The sequence below is a fragment of the Lycorma delicatula genome, chromosome 1 (genome assembly GCF_047948215.1).
Source record: "Lycorma delicatula isolate Av1 chromosome 1, ASM4794821v1, whole genome shotgun sequence".
In the NCBI taxonomy this organism is placed as follows: Eukaryota; Metazoa; Arthropoda; class Insecta; order Hemiptera; family Fulgoridae; genus Lycorma; species Lycorma delicatula.
This window is the reverse complement of record NC_134455.1, coordinates 147197030-147216778: the sequence shown is the minus strand read 5'-3', so window position 1 is coordinate 147216778 and position 19749 is coordinate 147197030. Positions and strand designations below refer to the sequence as shown.

At 34.4% G+C, this 19749-nt stretch overlaps 4 protein-coding genes across 4 annotated transcripts; all 4 read left to right on the top strand.

Moving 5' to 3' along the window:
• The first annotated feature begins 561 nt into the window (after positions 1 to 561).
• LOC142317682 (uncharacterized) lies at positions 562 to 7301 on the top strand. Its single transcript, XM_075354234.1, has 4 exons — positions 562 to 650; positions 897 to 1201; positions 6764 to 6831; positions 6930 to 7301. The coding sequence occupies exons 1-4, from the start codon at positions 562 to 564 to the stop codon at positions 7299 to 7301; spliced, it is 834 nt and encodes a 277-aa protein (XP_075210349.1).
• Positions 7302 to 8839: 1538 nt separating this feature from the next.
• LOC142318201 (E3 ubiquitin-protein ligase XIAP-like) lies at positions 8840 to 9205 on the top strand. The gene is made up of 2 exons (XM_075354761.1): positions 8840 to 8995; positions 9082 to 9205. Exons 1-2 carry the CDS (start codon positions 8840 to 8842, stop codon positions 9118 to 9120), a joined length of 195 nt encoding a protein of 64 aa, XP_075210876.1. The 3' UTR covers positions 9121 to 9205.
• An 831-nt stretch (positions 9206 to 10036) lies between these two features.
• On the top strand, positions 10037 to 10552 carry LOC142317681 (uncharacterized). Its single transcript, XM_075354233.1, has one exon. It carries the CDS (start codon positions 10037 to 10039, stop codon positions 10550 to 10552), a length of 516 nt encoding a protein of 171 aa, XP_075210348.1.
• A 6862-nt stretch (positions 10553 to 17414) lies between these two features.
• LOC142317680 (myotrophin homolog) lies at positions 17415 to 19106 on the top strand. The gene is made up of 3 exons (XM_075354232.1): positions 17415 to 17453; positions 17932 to 18015; positions 19020 to 19106. Exons 1-3 carry the CDS (start codon positions 17415 to 17417, stop codon positions 19104 to 19106), a joined length of 210 nt encoding a protein of 69 aa, XP_075210347.1.
• Positions 19107 to 19749: the final 643 nt, after the last annotated feature.

Genomic DNA, 19749 nt, shown 5'->3' with positions numbered 1-19749 from the left:
TAGTAGTCGCCTTCCTAATAACATTAAGGGCAACAATACTGTTGCCATATTTTCTTGTTCGTAACGCTCATGAAAATCTCTCAACTATACTCGAGAATTTCTGGAATATTGAAGAAATTAAACAGTTACATTCGATGACTTCAAGTCGTGAAATAGTGCTGATTTATCGTCGAGTACAAGTGTTGAAGATATTCAAAAAATCATCAAAAACATCACCAATCGATGATGTTATCAATGAAATGAGTACAGCAGCTCCAAATGGAACAGATATTACATCTAACAATAAATCAAATGATTCTAATAACAGTGTAAATACAAAGACGAAAAAAAAATACGTTGTTAAACAAGATGGTTTACAAAAATCTGTTAAAATCCAACAATTAAAAAAAAAACGAAGTACTAGTACACTACCATTAAAACTTATTGTCGATGATATAACTGTTAAGAATCGATTGAATAACCTTTACAACAAAAATCATTTAGAAAGTCAAATTATGTCATTATTATAAAGTTATTGTTGACGAATTGACGGAAGATGATATAAAAAGAGATCCATTAAAAATGAACAACGAAGTACATAACAATCAAAATACTAAAGATGCAAATCACAATTTATTATTGAATGATAAAAAAAGAATGAGAATATTGTTGTAAGTACAAAAGTAGATGACAGATATTCAAATATTAAAAAATACTTTATAGAAAGTCAAATGAAAATAGTAAGGAATCTAATAGCTGTGATATTAAGATGGTAAGTCATAATAGAAAACGTACTAATGATAAATGTTTTAATGATAAGGAAGATTGTACAATGAGTAATTTAGAAAATAAAGTAACAAATTTAGTTATAGCAATATTAAAAATGTATAAAAACAGTAATCATCATTTAAAATTAGTGATAATGATATCGAACAAAAATTTAAAATAGAAATCGATGATAAAAAGAAAGTTAATGATAATCTGTTAATATGTGATAAAAAAATCATTCCAATTGAAAAAGAGAAATTACGTCAACCCTGTGGCAGTGTGCCAAGACGTGTTAGAATGCCAGTTAAAGACCAAAATGATAAAGCTGCAGAAATATCTGAAGCAGATGGTAAGAAAATGAAAGTCGGAATTGAAGTTAATGAATTGGGATTAGCCAGGAATATGTGCAACTGTTATACACAGCTACCGTTTCTTAATAATATTAATACAAGTGGTATAGCCGAACACCTAATTTATAAAACAGAGAAGAATAAGAAAAAGAAAAAAATTAACCGAAAAAGAATCACCTATTCAGATAAACATGTAATAACTACCTCTGTTTGTATCTGTAATATCGATGAATCACTCAAAATAAATCGAATTATTTATGGAAAGGGCACAGATGGAGAAGCAGATGATGAATTGATACCAAAGAAAATAAAAATAATCGAAACTATTAAATCAATCGATGATTCAGCAACTCATAAAAGAATGTTATAGATCAAATAAATGTATCGTAAAAGATATGAGAGGTCAATCTCATGTCCAAGGACGGAAAGGATCAGGAATGATGGGACAGTTCGGTAGCATTAAAATAGATGAACCGATGAAAACTTTGAAGTCAGATGTAACAAATGAAAACAGAAATAGAAAATTAGATACAAAACAAAAATTAAATGGTAATCAAGAAAATCGTAATATTTCTGTATCAGAAAACCAACCGACCAAGCTCTACTTGCGCAGTAGACTATGGCGCGGTCCATTTACGATTCGAAATGGCGGGCAGACGTGTAAGACTTTACGTAAATTTTATATAGCACTATTCATATGTCTTTCTACTAAAGTTATTCATTTAGAATTAGTTTCTGATCTGACTTCACAGTCGTTCATTGCAGCATTTAGAAGATTTATTTTACGTAAAGTATACCTATTCGAGTCTTTTCTAATAACGGTTCCAACTTCCGTTCGGCCAAAAAATATGCTTAATAAATTGTATCTATTTTTACTTCCTTGTTCGAAGTAAAGGAAGTATTGTGGTCACGAAAAATTTTGGTTTTCAGATTTCAACGGAAATATCCACTTTGACCAATAGGATACAGCGGTTCCCTAATGTAATGAGTGAAAAATGTTCTACATAAGCTGTGAAATAATAAATTATGAATTTTAACGTCACATCAATCTCTACACACACAAACATGCACTCATCTTAGAATTTCCCTTTTCCTGCGTGGGAATTACAGTTTCCCCTTTCCCTCGTGGGAATTTCCCTTTCCCCGTGTAAAGTACGCCTTGCACTGTGGGAATTTCTTTCCCTTTCTCCTTCCCGTGTAAATGTCCCTTTTCTCCATGAAAAATTCCCTTTTCCTTTTTCCCCTGTGGGAATTTTCCTTTTCCCCGTTGGAATTTCTCTTTTCCGTTTTTTCTGTATTCAATGAAAAGTGTTGTGAAAAATGAAATATATTATCTGTGTGTGTGTGTGTGTATGTGAATAAAAATGTAGACGTACCTCGAGGATGACCCTGGTCGTCATGGCCATTGCACTGGGAGACGTCAACAAGTGAACAACCGGGCTCGTTCACAAGGAGGCAGCGGCGGCGACTGCGGCTGCGTGTGTGTTCACGTGCGTGCGTTGACGTAGCGGCGCCGAGTTGTTGACAGTGCGAGGTGTGGCGCGCAACAGAAGAACAGCTGACGAACATGGCCTGAGGTTGAGGGTCCTATTTTGAACGTCCGTTACAGTGGTAGGCGCGAAGGCGCCACACTCTACCGACCGATCACAACGCCGGATTCAAAGTGGTTACGCATGCGCAACACGTAGACCGTTATTGCTTCTACCAGCACCGCTGCAGACACGAGCCTACATAAAACTTAACACTAATCACAAACATAGGAATGTGCTTAATTATCGTAAAGCAAAACTCTCTCCCTCTGTGTGTGTGTGTGTGTGTGTGTTCGTAAACTTCCAGTAATATATCGCGTAAACATTCATTCAGCATTAAGACATTGTTTATATGATGCCTGTATATAAAAAATAAAATATCTAGGTGTGTGTGTGTGCGTATCTGTGTTAAAAGATTCCGACGATCGACAGTAGCGTCACGCAACACACACACAATACTCTAAATTTGTATTATTACAAATAAAGTAGTAAATTTACACCCAGGAATGAAATATAAATGATGAACACAAAGTTTACAACAATTAATTTATATCTGTTAATAAAAAAAAGAAGCCTCTTAACGCCCCCCCCCCCACATCTAATATAAACGTGATATATAATATGTATCATTGTAACAGAAGAAAAAGTTATAGTTTATACTCTTTTTTTAATTTTATTTAATCGAATAAGAAATAACCACCTTGAGTTTATGCAGTATTAATAAGTTTATTTAAATAATTCTATAAATGATTGTATGAAATGTAAATTTATATATATATATATATATATATATATATAACAGAATTATCTTACAAATTTATTTGCAATAAATAAATGTAGCACTAAAAAATATTATTTCTTTAAATTTTATAGATCGGAAAAATAATTAGAGGTATATAAATACATACCAGGCCGGATTAAAAGCGACCACACATGCGCATCACGTAGACCGTTACTGCTGCCACCATCATTAAGTAAGTATGGACGTACCTTGAGTATGATCATGGTCGTCGTGGCCGTTGCACCAAGAGGTGTCACCCGCTACTCCAGCACCCGGACGTGGCTCGTTCACCAGGAGGCGGCTGCGGCTGCGGCTGCGTGTGTGTTCGCATGCGTGCGTTGACGTAGCGACCCAAAGTTGTTAACAGTGCGAAGTGTGACGCGCGACTGAAGAACAGCTGACGAACATGACCTAAGGTTGAGCTGGCGGTTGCGACACTAACGCTTCTAGCGACCATCAGTAGAATTAGTAGTAACGCAGTACCAGCTGTATGTGTGTGTGTGTGCGTGTGTGTATGCGTACAGACTGACACCCTATCGACTAATCGCAACGTCGGATTCAAAGCGGTTGCGCATGCGCAACACAGATACAAGACCTTCGTATCCCCTCCTACAATGCCTACGCTTCCGGTCGATCTCGAACATGTTTGAACAGGAAAACTTCGATACATAAACACGACTAGTTTGAACTTGACGTCACACACACGTCACAACTAATAGGAACACAACTGTCTGAAGTGCCACACCTAATCCGACGTTGAAGCCACGTGCCTGGTGTCATTTTACGAATAACCTTGAACAGAGTTAATCGTGTAATTCTAAGGAGAACGACTACGTATTTTTCAGCAGTTTAATTGCGTAAGTAACCTGAAACGGCATATCATTTTACACAAAATTTAATTCTAAGAAACGACTACTATCGTATAATTCTAAGAAACCGGAAACGGCATTTCATGTTACACTAAGTGTAATTCTAAGAAACGACTACTATCGTGTAATTCTAAGAAACGATTACGTATTTTCTCAGCACTTTTAATATCGTATGTAACCGGAAACGGCACATCCTGTAATTCTACGAAACTTGTCGAGATGTTACTGTATGCTAAATCCAACAAAGGTTATCGAACGCCGCGTTTACAATTTTAATCAGATGTCGCAACGTCCTTACACGACGATAGAAGAAATAACCAAAACCAATGCGACTATATCAACATCCATCTTTAAAATGTACCTTTCTACCAGTTGCATTTCCACACCAACCTGGAGGTAGCAACCGCGGCGCGTAGAGAATTTTTTTTACATGAGAGAAATCGCTCCCTTATAGGCTTACTATAAAACACTCGAACTGGTTTTTATACAGTTTTTCCTATTTTATACTTTTTTACCTTTTTTTCTTACGAATGATTTTATGTGATCACAAAGCAATCATAAATAATATTCCCGGCAATAAGCCAAGATAGGCTTCAACTATAATTGAGACCTCCAACTAAAGCTGTGGTTTCGTCAGCAGCTGAGCTCTACAGCGACAGCCCTCTTCGAGGTACGATAGACTCTATTGACAGCGGGATGTTTTCCTTGATGCACTTCCTACATTGTGGTAAATTGTGCGTGTTAATCGGTTCGTTGCACCAAAAACATCTTATGCATAAATCGTTGAAGGAATAGTAAAAACTGTTCTTGGCCAATTCTTCTTTGCTGTTTACGTTTGTATTTTCAAACGATCGCTTCTCTGACCAAATCTAACGGCTTTTTACACAATTTCAACCACTCTATGTAGAAACATCCAGTTTGTAAAGCACATTTTTCGCTTGGATGTAGTTTATGGTACGGACAAGTTACGTTGTAATTCGGCTTTGGTGTATCATTTGAACGTCGTTTTGATATCGACGCAAAAATTCAGATTTCTTCAACCCCTTTGTGTATATTGTAGAGAACTGTGAACAAAGTTTCTTCATAACATCATCGCTGTATACAACGTCACCGTACTCCCAATCTATTTTGTGATAGTTTCTTTCTAACCAAGCGGCCTTCAGCCTGTATTTCGATTTTAATTCTGTGCGCGGGTACAGTGAACGAAAATGTATGATCATGTAACATCCGCTGTCACTGATAACAGCGAGTTCTTTAACTATAAACTCACCTCGGTTGCCGAGGAAGCCGTGATATTCGATAACTCCTTCCATGACCGTTGCTCAACTACGAATGCGAGGTCAAAGATAACTTTCTTAGTCCCATCCATATTATATCACCGTAGACGTGGTGGGGGTAACCGCCTCCACTTTTACTTCTAAAAATCCATCATCATTATGTTAACGTAATAACATCAGTCATCATCATCATGTATATGTAACGTTATGTTAACATAGTAATGATGTAACATGCACGCCGGTTTTCTTCAATATTATCGTTTAACGTAACGTTAGGTAATGACAAACTCGTATTAGCAATGTTAACCATTGCTTTTTCTGAAGGTAACGATGCTGTGATGTTGCTAACAGTGTCAGCAGACTTATTTTTTGATGATGATGATACGGTAGTGTTGTTAAAAATGGGCAACGATTCCACCGTTGATGAACAACACCATATTAACGAAATGTTAACCAGCGATGGTGCAGAAAAAACAACTCTAAATCGTATCGGTTTCATCGTTGTACACATTAGTAGTATACATATGCCAATTCTGGGACAGCGGCCAAAAGTTCACCCGATTCTAGGACAAGGTCAAAGGTAAAAAAAAATCACGTGACTATCACGTGATCCAAAAAAAATTGCTGACGTCATCAAAAAAATTTGCCACGTGCTTGCTGACTTTGCTTTAACCTTGTTTACAAAATTGAAAGCTATCTCTTGATAATTCATTTGCGTCATACTTATTTGTTTGTTTGACAGTTATCTCAATGACAAGATTAACAGTTTTGTATAAAAACCCGCCGAATTTTTGCCAGTTATTATTACGTTCTGATTGTTAGTGAATACTTGTTATTACTTATTATTTATAGAATTTCTTTTCATCATCAACATTATTATTATTTAAGGTAAATGAAACGAAATTTAAATAACTTAATATAAAATAATATTTTATCTTTGTGTTAATATTATATATTAGTAAAATAATTATTCATTTAAAAATAATATCATCGTTTGATTAATTCCAGCATTAAATAATAACTGCATATGTAATTGTTAATTTTCCAAAAATATATTAATTGTTAATAAATATATATATAAGAATTATTTATTTTAAATATTATGTTTTGATTAATATTAGAAAGATAATTTTTTTCTTTAGTTATGTATATTCATATGTAAAATTGTAAGTAATATGTTATAAGAAATAAAATGATGTTGCTTTTTCAGGTTTACAAATAATCAAAACGGCATGGTATTTTGGAATATATCTTTATATCCGTCAAAAATTTCATAAAGTAAGTACATTTTTATCTCTTTAATATATTACTTTCTTTTAATATATTACTTAGGAAAATAAGATGATGATTTTACGTGTATTGTAAATTATTTTCAGATGTCGCAAGAAATATTTCCTGAAGGTCTCAACAACAACCTACATTTGCAGGAAATGCCTGAAAATCAATTATCTTCTCCTGCTCGTCCGCGAGCGAGGAAGTTAAGTTTTGAACGTTCATTCAGACGGTTAGATTGGGCTAGTAGTGATGATGAAAACATCCCTCTTATTACAAATTCGTCATTGTCAGATAGCGGTAACCAGCAGTATCGTCTGGTGTCACCGCTTGTTGAACCAAATTATATCGTTCCTTCATCTTCATCGTCATCGTCGCCGGAACCAGTTTATCCGACACGAGTTACGACGCAAGTTACCATCGATAGACTTTATACAGAGGCAATTATTATTATTATTTTAATTAATCTAGATTAAATTAGTTAAAATAAATCTTTACAATAAATAAAAATTTTTTTTGTTTTTCAGGTTGAGAACAAAAGTGATGTTTATTCGATTATTAGTAAGAATTTGAATATCGATGTAGCATCTATTCGTGGAGTGACAATACAATGGAGATCTAATCCTTCTATAGAGATAAAATCATGTAAAGTAATACATACTTCTAGCGAAAGGGAAGTGATAAAATCGAATTGTGGCACATTTATGTTAAAAGTTGAAAAGGACTCGTTAATTCATAATATAGTTAATTCAAAACATACTTATGGATTAGTTGAAGGAGTTAATTTAATAGGTCGCGAAATTATATTATGTCGATATTGTATGAAAAATGTTGTACAATATATTACCGTTCCTTGCGGTCATTCTATTTGTTATAGCTGCAAAAGAAAAATTTCAATTAAATTACCTTCTCTTTGTTCAGTATGTAAAAAGTTAATTTTTTTGTTTAATAAATGTTATTTGTTTTAAAACTAATAAATTATAATTTTATTTCATTTTCCGTTTCAGTTAACTGATGGTTTTCCTGACGGTGAATACAAATTATATCCATGTACTAATACGATATCAAAGGCTTTTTTATTCTTAGTAAATGATAAAAATTTAAATGTAGAAGAAGGAAGTGAAGAGGCTATTTCAATCGATAAATTAAGCGATGAAGAGATTAAAGAAAAATTGCTTTGCAAGATTTGTTTGATTGAAGTAATTAGCTATGTAGTTTCCCCTTGTGGCCATATGTATTGCGAATCCTGCAAAGAAAAAATCTTTCGTAATAAAGTAGATAAGAACGTTTCGTTTTGTACAGGAGTGGTTTTGTTTACATTAAAAATACGCGGATAAAGTTTATAAAAGGTTAATTTTTTGTTTAATAAATGTTATTTGTTTTAAAACTAATAAATTATAGTTTTATTTTATTTTCCGTTTCAGTTAACTGATGTTTTCTTTGATGATGTATACATATTATATTCATATACTAATACAATATTGAAAGATTAAGTATGGAATATATTTATTGAAATACGCCAATTTTTGAAACTCATTTTGAACATTTTTTAATGAGATTTTTGTTTTTAGTTATAACCAATTCCGCAAACCAAGAAGGATATACTCGAGGAATATGATGAGAGATTGTCAACATTTAAAAAAAATTAAAGGAGCTGGAATTCGAATTGGAAATCTATACAATTAATAATCGTATCAAGAGAATCGAATTGGAAACTGTTTGTCCCGTTTGCGGTACTAAGTCGTAGATTCTGCTTTCTTTCGAAATCTGATTTGAAGAAATTACATATTCGTCAATTCGTTGAAAAATGTTTATGTGTTGAATGCGGGTTTGTTTTCGATTTAAAATTTATTTTTCTTTACGGTTGTTTAATTCATTACGAATGTAGACCTGAATGCGAAACAGCCAAAGAGATTTATGAATGTTATAGTATTTTAAAAATAGTGATGTATTTGATATATTATTACGTAATACATTCGAGGAATGGACGAGAAAATGTCCTAGTATTGATGATATGTTAGAAACGGGATTTTATTTTACAGGTGTGTTAGATGCTGTAGCATGTGCAGAGTGCAAAGTTGAAATATTCGAGTGGATGGATGAAGATGTACCGTTTAAGGAGCATAAAAAAGCGTCGCCGAACTGCGTGTTGACCAACGACAAGTATAAGGTGAGTAGTTTTTCATCATATTCATGCGCGCTCATAGTTGTAGTCGAAGTATATAATTTTCTAATGTTTTACGTTATTTGTTCTAGGAAAGAGTTACTGATCGTAGTCGTATAAAGAAACAATGAGCTTCCACGGCTTCATCTCCATCTTCGTCTGAGTCTGAGTTTGAGTCTGATTCAGAGTATCAAACCGCAGCGAAAATAGTTGAGTCTACTGATGAAGAAACTGCTCTTGAATCCAAGTTCGATATCACTAGCGATTCTTGGATAATTGGTTTTGTTCCAGGAGACCAGATAAAATCAATGCAACATTTGTTATCTATTTTTAAAAAAAAATTTCCGTTATCGATAATTGAGATTATAAAAAAAAAATTACTTCGGTAATAAAACAGACGTTCTAAAATTGAATCTACCAGTTGTTATCGAATATGAAGATTTACGTAACAGATTGTCAGAGTGGAATTTTTATCTTGTATATTACTTGTAACTTCATATTTTTTGTTCGAACATAAAAAAATGTAAATAAATAACTATGATATAATTGTTTGTTTTATTTATCCTTATTTATTTCATTTAGCATATATAAACGATGGTCAGCATTTAAAAAAATAATTTGACGCTGAACCATGAGCATGAAAGCAGGTATTGCGAAAGAGCTTCACAAGCAAGCCCGCAGAAATTTTTTGACAAGGTCTGTCTAACTTAAGGGTATAGACGATTTGTACCAAGCTGATTTAGTTGAAATGAATGAATACTCTAAAGTTAATAGCGGATATAAATATATTCTTACACTTATAAATTGTTTTTCGAAATATGCTTTTGCTTTTCCTTTGAAGAGTAAAAAAGCTGATGATGTTGTAAAGGTGCTTGAGCCGATATTTCAAAAACATAAAATGAAACATTTTCACCGGATGACGGTAGGGAATGGTTTAATTCTAAATTGAAATCATTACTACAAAAATTTAATATTAATCATTATTCAACATATTCTGATAAAAAGGCGTCAATAGTTGAGCAGTTCAATAGAACCCTTAAATCTAACATGTGGCGTAAATTTACCGAGCAGGGTAATTACCGTTGGACACGAATATTAGATGAATTGATTAATAATTATAATAATAGGGTGCACAGGTCTACAGGTTTAAAACCTCAAGATGTTTCTTATAAAAACGAACGCAAATTGCTGATAAATTTATCAAAAACTGCAAAAAAGCGCCGTCGATGTACGGTTGCAAGTAAATTTAATGTTGGTGATAAGGTAAGGATAAGTAAGTATAAAAAGACATTTGCGAAAGGATATCTTCCGAATTGGACGAATGAAGTGTTTACAATCTGTAAAGTAAAAATGACGCAACCTATAACGTTCGTTCTTAAAGACGGGAAGGGGGAAATAGTAAAGGGTAGTTTTTATACGGAAGAACTTAGTAAAATCAAGTATGGCAATGTGTACTTGGTAGAAAAAGTGTTAAAGAAAAGAGGTAATAAACTGTTAGTTCGTTGGTTGGGTTTTGATAAGAAAGAGGATTCGTGGATAACAAAGGAAGATCTTATAAAATAAATTTCGTTGTTAAATTACATTCAGTAGCGGAGATGAATGCTGAAGAACAAGATCGGAAGTTAACGGTAATTAATTTTGATCATTTAATTGGTGATGTAGTCGATTTTAATTCAAAACGGAGACATAGTCCTCTTCTCCCAAATAATATTAGATGTTTGGTTGTAGCTCCCTCAAATTCTGGTAAGACCAATGCAGTTTTTAACCTTTTGTTTGACCCTAGCGGATTGAGGTTCAGAAATATATATGTGTTTTCAAAATCCTTGTATCAGCCTAAATATTTATTTTTAAGTAGTTTATTAGCCGATGTCGAAGGAATAGGTTACCATCCTTACAGTGATAATGATGTTATTGTAGCACCTGAAGAAACAGAACCTAATTCAATAATATTTGACGATGTAATATGTGAAAAACAAAATAACATAACAAAATACTTTACTATGGGTCGGCACAATACATCGATGTGTTTTATATGAGTCAGACGTATAGTAAAATCCCTAAACAACTTGTTCGTAACAATGCAAATTTTCTTATGGTTTTTCGACAGGATGAAAGAAACCTAAGACATATATATCACGATCATGTGACACCTTTTATGTCATTTGAAAAGTTTAAAGAAATATGTAACGAGGCTTGGAACCGGTCAAAAAATGGGTTTTTAGTAATTGATAAAGAAAGAGATATCGATAAAGGGCGGTATAGATTTAATTTTGATACCTTCATTGGAAAGCCAGAAAAAAGCCCCAAAAAAGCCTGAAAAAGCATGCAGGCTAGCGTGCAGGCTATCGCGTAAGCTTTATAAACCACATTTAAGCCTCAACGAATCAATGAATGGTTCATACAAAAGACGAATGGCTACCTTGGAGGATCGCGAGCGGATCTCTGTAGAGATAGCAGAGATCCGGAAGAGTATTAAAAGGAAACATAATGAATTGGTAAAAGGAAGATACGAGTCCGACCTGAGGCTACAGAGAGAATTTAAGCCCCTTACCGAACCCTTGATTAAGCTTGCTGATAAAATTAGTTCGGAAGAAGGTGAAGTAAAGGGGATAAAAAATAAATAAATCCAAAGACGAGACCGCCGCCATTGATATCAGCTGAAGAGCTGAGGGAAAAAGAAGAAGAGGAATATCGCAATTTTGAAAAGAGACTCAATATGGGCTCGATGCATGATATATTGACTGAAGAAGACAGAATGAAGCTTGCTAAACGTTCCATAATAGATGAAGGTCTACCTGGAGGAAGTAAACGGAGAGTTAGCGAGTTACACCGAAAAATGGATACGTCTAGCATGTTACCTTTCGAGATGGCTCAGCCGTCTGATATGGTTGATGATGAGATGAAAGGAGCAAGAAAACGACACACTGCAAAAAGAATTAATCCTTATATGGTTCAACAACGAGCTGAAAAAGAGGCTGAAAAACATGCTGAACCGCAATTAAAAAATGAACTGGAGGAGTCTTTTGAAACATATTCCACCATTGAACAGCTGTTGCATACGCCTGATGGGAAGATGAAGGCGAGTACGACTGTAAGGACCAGCATTCGGGAAGGGTTAGCGCAGGAGTATATGTTGGATGCTATAAGAGACGTAGAAAATAACATGGATAACGTGTACGGTGTGCACTTTGATGGAAACGATCTGAAAATTGGTGATGCAAAAGTAGACTTCGACAGGGATAGTAATATTCTTATTAGAGAGGATACATATCTTGCGATACGAGGGTTGTTTGAGTTGCTTTTTAAGAGAAAACCTCAGTTATACACAGAAGAGGACTTGGAAGAATACAAGATTATTTTAGTCACGACAAATGCACACAGAAGAAACAACTCCGCTTTGGAACGAGTAAAGACCAATCCTGGATTCAAATATGTTGAGATAATAAGCAAACTTTTTCCACCAGGAGCAATTAAAAAACGAGGAGAAGGACTGTTAATATCTAACAAAATGACTTTATACGAAGACCTAAAAATCGATTACGTTTATTTCGATGACCCCAACGAAATATGTGAGAGGTTGAAACTGCTGATAGCATCTACAAAGGCTGGAAATACGGCTCACGATAATGAAATAGTATCGATAATTGAGGAAATGAAAGAACGTGGACTAATAAAAGGAGAGGTCGCGTTGTAGCCGTTTCATCCGAAAAAATGCCAATCAACATGTTAGGTCAGTCAGAATAAGCGCTAGGATTCCGTGTAGGATTACCGACGAAGGCGATATCGATGTCCGCGAAAAACGAATTTGTAATTTAGCTTGTGCTGTAAGTCTAGATGATGCTGTTAACATGGATGATTGTTTGTACTTCATTGAGCAATACTTCCAAGATCAAGGTGTATTATCGTGTAAAAAACAAAACAATTTTAATGTTATCGATTTTAAAGGCGCTCGTGCTAAAAACGCAGCCCATCCAGACGATGAAAATGACCTTATAACCATGAGATATGCAAGGTTCCTTATTCAGCAGAAATTCGACGAAGTCATCACTCGATTCGAAAATATGATCAAAAAAGATGTGGTTAATTCTTTAACAAGTACAAATACGAACGATCCTGCTGTTGAACAACGGTTACGTGAAACGGAGTCGCGATTGAAAAGTGAGATTGGGAAAGATGCAGAAACCCAACTGATGATATAAAAACAGATGATACAACCGAAGAATTTTAGTTGTATATAAAATGAGAAACGCAAATAAGCAAATAGTTAGTAAGAAAGCAGGAAGCGACTTGTTAAATTCTATTACAAGTCTACCAGGTAAAACACTCGACATCGCAAGTGGTATTGCCGGAACTGTACTGAATCGTGCAGTAGACCTGCTTCCTTTTGAAGTTCACATACCAGGTTACCAGTATTGCGGTCCTGGAACCAAACTAGAAGAACGATTGAAAAGAGGAGATCCGGGGATTAACACGCTCGATAAAGCTTGCAAAGCACACGATATTGCATATAGTACATACAGCGATTCTCACCGGAGAGCGCAAGCAGATAAAGAATTAGCAGAAAGAGCCTGGCAAAGGGTGTCGTCGCCAGATTCTAGCATCGCTGAGAAAGCTGCCGCATGGGCTGTGACAAACGCTATGAAACTAAAAAGCAAATTCGGTGGTAGATTGAGGAGACCTTCATGCAGAAGTACGCGGAGAAAAACCATAAGAAAAAAGGGAAAGGTGTTTACCTTGAACCTTACAGTTCCAAGATAGGATGCGGCTTAAGAAAACGACGACCCGCAGGTCGCAGGCGCAGACGGCGACAACGCAGAAAAAGAAAACAATAGAAATGTTACGGAAGCTTCCCATTCGTCCTTTAAAGGCTATGGAGTTGATACGATTTACCCGCAAAGTGAAAATATCACAATTCAGAGGGGTTTTCATGCGCGATACCCTACCGACTAGAATAAAAAATTCGAATCAGAAATAGTAAATCTAGACAGCGTCCTCAATCCGGGCACGCATTGGGTTTCTTACAAAAAACGAGGTGCGAACGTGGTTTATTTCGACAGTTATGGAAATTTACGTCCACCTAAAGAGTTAGTCACATATTTCAAATCTGGCGGAGAGAAAGTCGATATTAAGTATAATTTAGACCGTAAACAAGATTTTAATTCAGTTGTTTGCGGACATCTGTGTTTGAGGTTTTTAATATGTTCTGTCTAAATGGAAAATCATTCGTACTGCTGCAGATTTTTTTCCACCGATAGAACTCGGCGACGCCGCTTGGGAAATCGGTCTCGTCGATTTTATGTCTTACAACAACATTGCAAATGTGAAAAAAGAGAAAAATAACATGTTTTATTATGGTGATGGTAAAATTATAAAGTTAACTCCGGGAATGTATGAGATCGAAGATCTAAAAATGAAACTGAAACATGCGATGGATGATTGCGAAGAAATCGATTTGAACGCGACAGATGATGATAAACAAAAGCTGCGAAATCGAAGTAAAAATATTCCACCAAAATGTATATTAAAAATTGAAGTCGAACCTACAACCATGCATTCGCGGCTCTTTGCTCTGAATCAGTAGATTTTACAAAACCCTATTCTATCTCTACTTTTTTAGGATTTGATGAGGCTGTCCTAGCGGCAAATACGTGGAATTTATCTCAAAAACCAGTAAGTATTTCATCTTTAAACGCAATACGCATAACCTGCAACATCGTTGGGGGTTCGTACGTAGGCGGAGAAGAAGGTCATATAATTCACGAATTCTTTCCAAAAGTCGGACGAGGATATAAGATAATTGAAGTGCCGACTAGTGTCATTTATCTGCCAGTCAACACCAAGTCTATACAGAATATAACTGTATGCGTCTGTAACCAAAACTCAGAACTGATAAATTTCGACGAAGAAGAAGTGACTGTAAGATTGCATTTGAGACGAAGAAAAAATGGGTTTGATTTTCATCGATAATATAGAATATAAATCCTCTGGTATCTTCTGTTATGAGGCTACCCAAGTACTTAAATTTCACCTCCTGCTCTAGTACTTCAGTCCCAATTCGTGAATTAATATTTTCATCCTTGCCATCTAATACCATACACTTTGTTTTCTTTTTATTAATTTTCATCCCTAGATTTTCACAAGCCTCATTTAGATCACTAAGCATTTTATTTAACTTTGCTACACTTTCTGCCAGCACCACCATGTAATCAGCAAATCGTAAACATTCTATTCTCTACCACTTATTGCCACCCCTCTATTACCCTTCAAACCGGTGTTGATGATTTCTTCTTGATAAATACTGAATAGTGTAGGTGACATGCAGTATCCGTGTTGCACTCTCCTTCCTATTTCTATCTTTTGCATTATCTCACTTCCTATTGTTACTTTTATTTTCTGGTTCATAAACAACTCTTTCATAAGTGTCCTGTCTTTCCAGTCACTTCCTTTCTTCTTCGAAATCATCATCAATTTATTCCATCTTATTCTATCAAAAGCTTTCTCAAGATCTACAAATACAACATATACTCTTCTTCTTTTTCTATATATCTTTCTCCAGTAATTCGAAGCAGTCTTATGGCATCTGTAGTTTCAACTCCTCTTCTAAAGCCATATTGTTCTTCTGCAATATTTTTATCCAGTTTATTGTACAATTGTGTTGAGAATTCTTAGTAAAACTTTTGCTGCATGTGAAATTAGACTAATAGTCCGATATTCTTTACACTTTCTAGCATTAAATTTCTTTGGTAGTGGCACCATTATTGTATCCAGAATATCTGTAAGCCATCTACCCTCATCATTATTGCATAGATCCAATAGAATTTCTCCATTCTCTCCATGAGCTTTAAACAACTCAATCGGCAATTCATCACATCCTCCAGCTTTTCCATTAGACATTTTTTCATGGCCCTTCTTTTTCTTGTTTTTCTACTGCAGCACACTTTTCCTGTAATCTTTTCTCTTTTGCTATCTCAGTTTTCCTTTTAATTCATTATTAAGCTTTTTATCGCTCCTTTTACCTTCCTTTGTCCGAACATTTTTCCATTTTCCCCTTTGATTAATTTTTTCTATCATTTCTTCACTGACCACTCCTCTATTCCTACAGTTTCCTTAGCTACTTCTTTTATACTGTTTTTTTAATATTTAACCAATGATCATTCACAGTATGTGGCTCCCCTCCCATTGTTGTTTTTTCCAGTATGCCATTTTGTATCTCTTTGACTACCTCTTTGTTTCTTAGTTTTTCTAAATCATAGGTACTTCGTTTCTGACCAACCTTTATTTTCTTGAGCTTGAAGTTGATTTCTGATATTACTAAGTTATGATCAGAGTATATCTGCACCTGGGTAAGCTTTTGCATCTTTGATACAGTTCTTATATCTTTGTTGTATGAGCATGTAATCAATTTGATACTTCTCTCCATCCAATCTCGATGCCCATGTATACCTCTTTTTTATGATTTTCAAAGATTGTGTTTTCCACTACCATATCACTTTTCATGCATAACTCAAATAATCTCTCTCCTTTTTTGTTTCTATTGCCTAATCTATATTTTCCTATTACCTTGCCTTCTTATCCTTCACCAACCACAGCATTCCAGTCTCCCATCAATACACATGCCTTTAATCTTTCCTTCTCTAGTATATTTTCCAGCTTTCCATAATACACTTGAAGTTCTTCAGTATATTGTGATGTTGACATATATACTTGAATTATTACAAGATCTTTATCTCTACCTTCTATCTTTGTCATCATCAGGTGATCATCAACATATTTCACCTTAATTACTTTTCCTACAAGTTTCTTTTTTATTAAAACACTAACTCCATTCTTACCTCTTCTTATGACACCTGAGTGGTACAAGTGGAAGTCTCTACTCAACATTTCTCCATTTCCTCCCCATCTCACTTTACCCATCCCAAGTACATCTAATTTATTTCTAATCATTTCTTGTTTTGTATTTTCAAGCTTACCCTTTTGCAGTAGTGTCAGTACATTACATGTTTGTATTCTTATCACATTTCCTGTTTTCTTTTTCATTTTTCCAGCCCTCCCTGTACAATTACCCTTTCTGTGTCCCTACTTTTATATTTACTTCTTCATAAACATGAAACCTTGTTGTATTCCCCTCCCAGAGATCCAAATTACAGGAAGTTTTGCCTTCGAAGTGGTCCATCCCATGTCATGATTGACTAAGTATATCCTTAAGGATCTTTGATGCAGTTGTTTCCCATTGCCTTCTGCATTCCAATGCTATTGATCTGGTGATTCATCCACCTTCAGGGACACTTTCTCACTCCCAGGGCAATAGAGTGCCCTTCCTTCTACCCGTTTATCCATCCTCATTAGAGACTATTGGCATTGGCAGAAGTGGGGTCATTTACACTGATGGCCACTCAGTCGCCAGAGCCACATCTGTAAAAACAGGATGCATCATGTAGCAAGCCATAAGTTACACTTCATGAAGGTATGGTTAATATTTACTTGAGAGAGGCTTTTTAAGATGAAATCCTCATATCTTACATCCCAGGCTACGTAACAGTTTCAAAAATATATACTTGTAGCACAGTTTGATATATTTGGAAAGTGATGTTTTTTACTTCTTTTAGAAATAGATAAATGCATTATTTTGTTTGAGTAGTGTAACTTATTTAAAAACTCATACTTTTTTTGCGAATATATAGTCTACATGGTGGGACTGGTAGTGCCTCCGCTATGCCTGGATTTGAATTCCAGTCAAGCTTGATGTTTTTTATACTCAACGAAATTTATTTATCATTAGGAACCGGGTTAGACATTGGATTGTTATTTCTGAAGAAAAATAAATAATTAATGTAAATTAATTTTTTTTTTTTTTGATAATGTAATGTAAATTTATTTTTCAGTTGATTCTATATTATCTATACTTTTAAATATATATTTTTAATTGCATTTGTTTGTTTCAGGCAAAAGATAAACATGGTATTAGTGCATTACTTGCTGCAATTTGGGAAGGACATACACGATGTGTTAAAACATTAATAGATAAGGTAAATATGAATATCCTTGTTTTATAATAATAGGCAGTCTAAAAAGTATTGAGTATTTTGTGCATATAAGAGCATTAGCATATCCTGGTAAAAAGACGAGGTAGACTGGCATGTAAGCAGTCATGACATCGCCAATGACCTAAACATCATGGATGTGTTGGTGATGGCACCAAAGTGTTAGACTATTAGACCATATGGAGAAAGCTGGATACAAATAGGAGCTTGACTTTTGGTTGCCACATGATATAACTTGGAAAAATTTACTCGGTCAAATTTCTATCTGTAAATCTATTGAACCCAGCCATTTCTGATTTGGTTGATCATGAGTTATGAAAAGTGGATAACCTACAACAATGTGTAAAAATGACTGTGGTCGAAGCAAGGAGAAGCTCCACAGTCTGTGGCAAAGTCCACACTGATGCCCAGGAAGGTTACGCTATGCGTCTGGAGGGATTGGAAGGGCATCGTGCATGACGAGCTGCTGCTGTCAGGCAGAATGATAAACTCAGACCTGTACTGTCGACAATTAGCATGGTTGCACCCAGCTTTTAAAATAAAAAAAATGGCCTGAATTGGTCAACAGAAAGGATGTCACGTACCACGCTGATAACACCAGACTGCATATATATTTAATGACCCATCAGAAATTGAGAGAACTTGACTGGGAGGTTTTAATGCATCCACCCCTATAGCCTGGACCTGGCACCAACAGACTATCATTTGTTTCGGTCTCTGCAGAACTTCTTGAATGGTGTTAAGATAGTTCCAGAAGAGGCCTGTGAAAATCACAGTCACATTTTCCTGACCAGAAAAACAGAAGTTCCTGTAGCATTGGAATTATGGTGTTGCCGGAAAACTGGCAGAAAGTCATCAAAAAAATTGGTGCATATTTGGTTCTAATTTTGGTCTCCAAAGGCTCAGTACTTTTTAGACAAACTGATATTTTTATTTACTTGTATGTATATCTTCTTTTCTATTAACTTTATTATTTTTTTTTCTCATAGGGAGCAAATAAAGAAGGTACTGCACCAGATGGTACAAGCTATCTTGATTCAGCAGACAAGGATGAAATTAAGGCGTTGTTACAATAATATTATTATTATTATTTTAATTGTACTATAAAATATTTTTCAAACTGACAATATTGTGATTTACTATTAAGTATAAGTTTTTCACATAAGCATTTATATTTAATAATAATACTAATTTGCTAAAATTTTCTAATGGCTAGCATTTTTATAGAAAATAAATAATGTTAATAATTTCTTTAATATTAATTATGGCCTAAAGTTATTTGTGATGTTTTATCATTTTTTGCCTAACAGTTTTTATTTTTGATAAATACAGCTGTGTAATTTATTGATATGTTTTTGCTAGAAGAGACTGATATTTGTTTTAATTTAATTTGTGCTTTTTGTTGGTAAACATTAAAAAATTAAAAACATATCTTACATTTAGGAAAAATTCAGTACTATATACATACACATATATGTTTTTGGGTTTCCATATTTCAGTTAGAATTTATATTCTGTTTTTTAACATAACTGATTTCAAAATGTATTTTTTGTATTATATTAATTCATACATTAATATATAAATCCATTAATAATATGAAGTTCGTAGAAATCTTGTTTTAAATTTGTGTAGTAATTAGAATTCAAGAGATTGATTTACATTACAATACATTTTGTGAATAAAATTTAGTTTTCTTTAATTCATTATTATATTATATTT

Excerpts from the sequence above, each read along its gene's own strand:
- LOC142317682 (XM_075354234.1), top strand. The coding sequence starts at position 562 with ATGAACAACGAAGTACATAACAATCAAAATACTAAAGATGCAAATCAC. Across the intron at positions 651-896 it reads AAAAGAATGAGAATATTGTT|TGATAATGATATCGAACAAA; the intron begins GTAAGTACAAAA and ends ATTTAAAATTAG. Across the intron at positions 6,832-6,929 it reads TCCGTCAAAAATTTCATAAA|ATGTCGCAAGAAATATTTCC; the intron begins GTAAGTACATTT and ends AATTATTTTCAG.
- LOC142318201 (XM_075354761.1), top strand. The coding sequence starts at position 8,840 with ATGTTAGAAACGGGATTTTATTTTACAGGTGTGTTAGATGCTGTAGCA. Across the intron at positions 8,996-9,081 it reads TGACCAACGACAAGTATAAG|GAAAGAGTTACTGATCGTAG; the intron begins GTGAGTAGTTTT and ends TATTTGTTCTAG.
- LOC142317681 (XM_075354233.1), top strand. The coding sequence starts at position 10,037 with ATGTGGCGTAAATTTACCGAGCAGGGTAATTACCGTTGGACACGAATA.
- LOC142317680 (XM_075354232.1), top strand. The coding sequence starts at position 17,415 with ATGCATCATGTAGCAAGCCATAAGTTACACTTCATGAAG. Across the intron at positions 17,454-17,931 it reads ATAAGTTACACTTCATGAAG|GCAAAAGATAAACATGGTAT; the intron begins GTATGGTTAATA and ends TGTTTGTTTCAG. Across the intron at positions 18,016-19,019 it reads TTAAAACATTAATAGATAAG|GGAGCAAATAAAGAAGGTAC; the intron begins GTAAATATGAAT and ends TTTTTCTCATAG.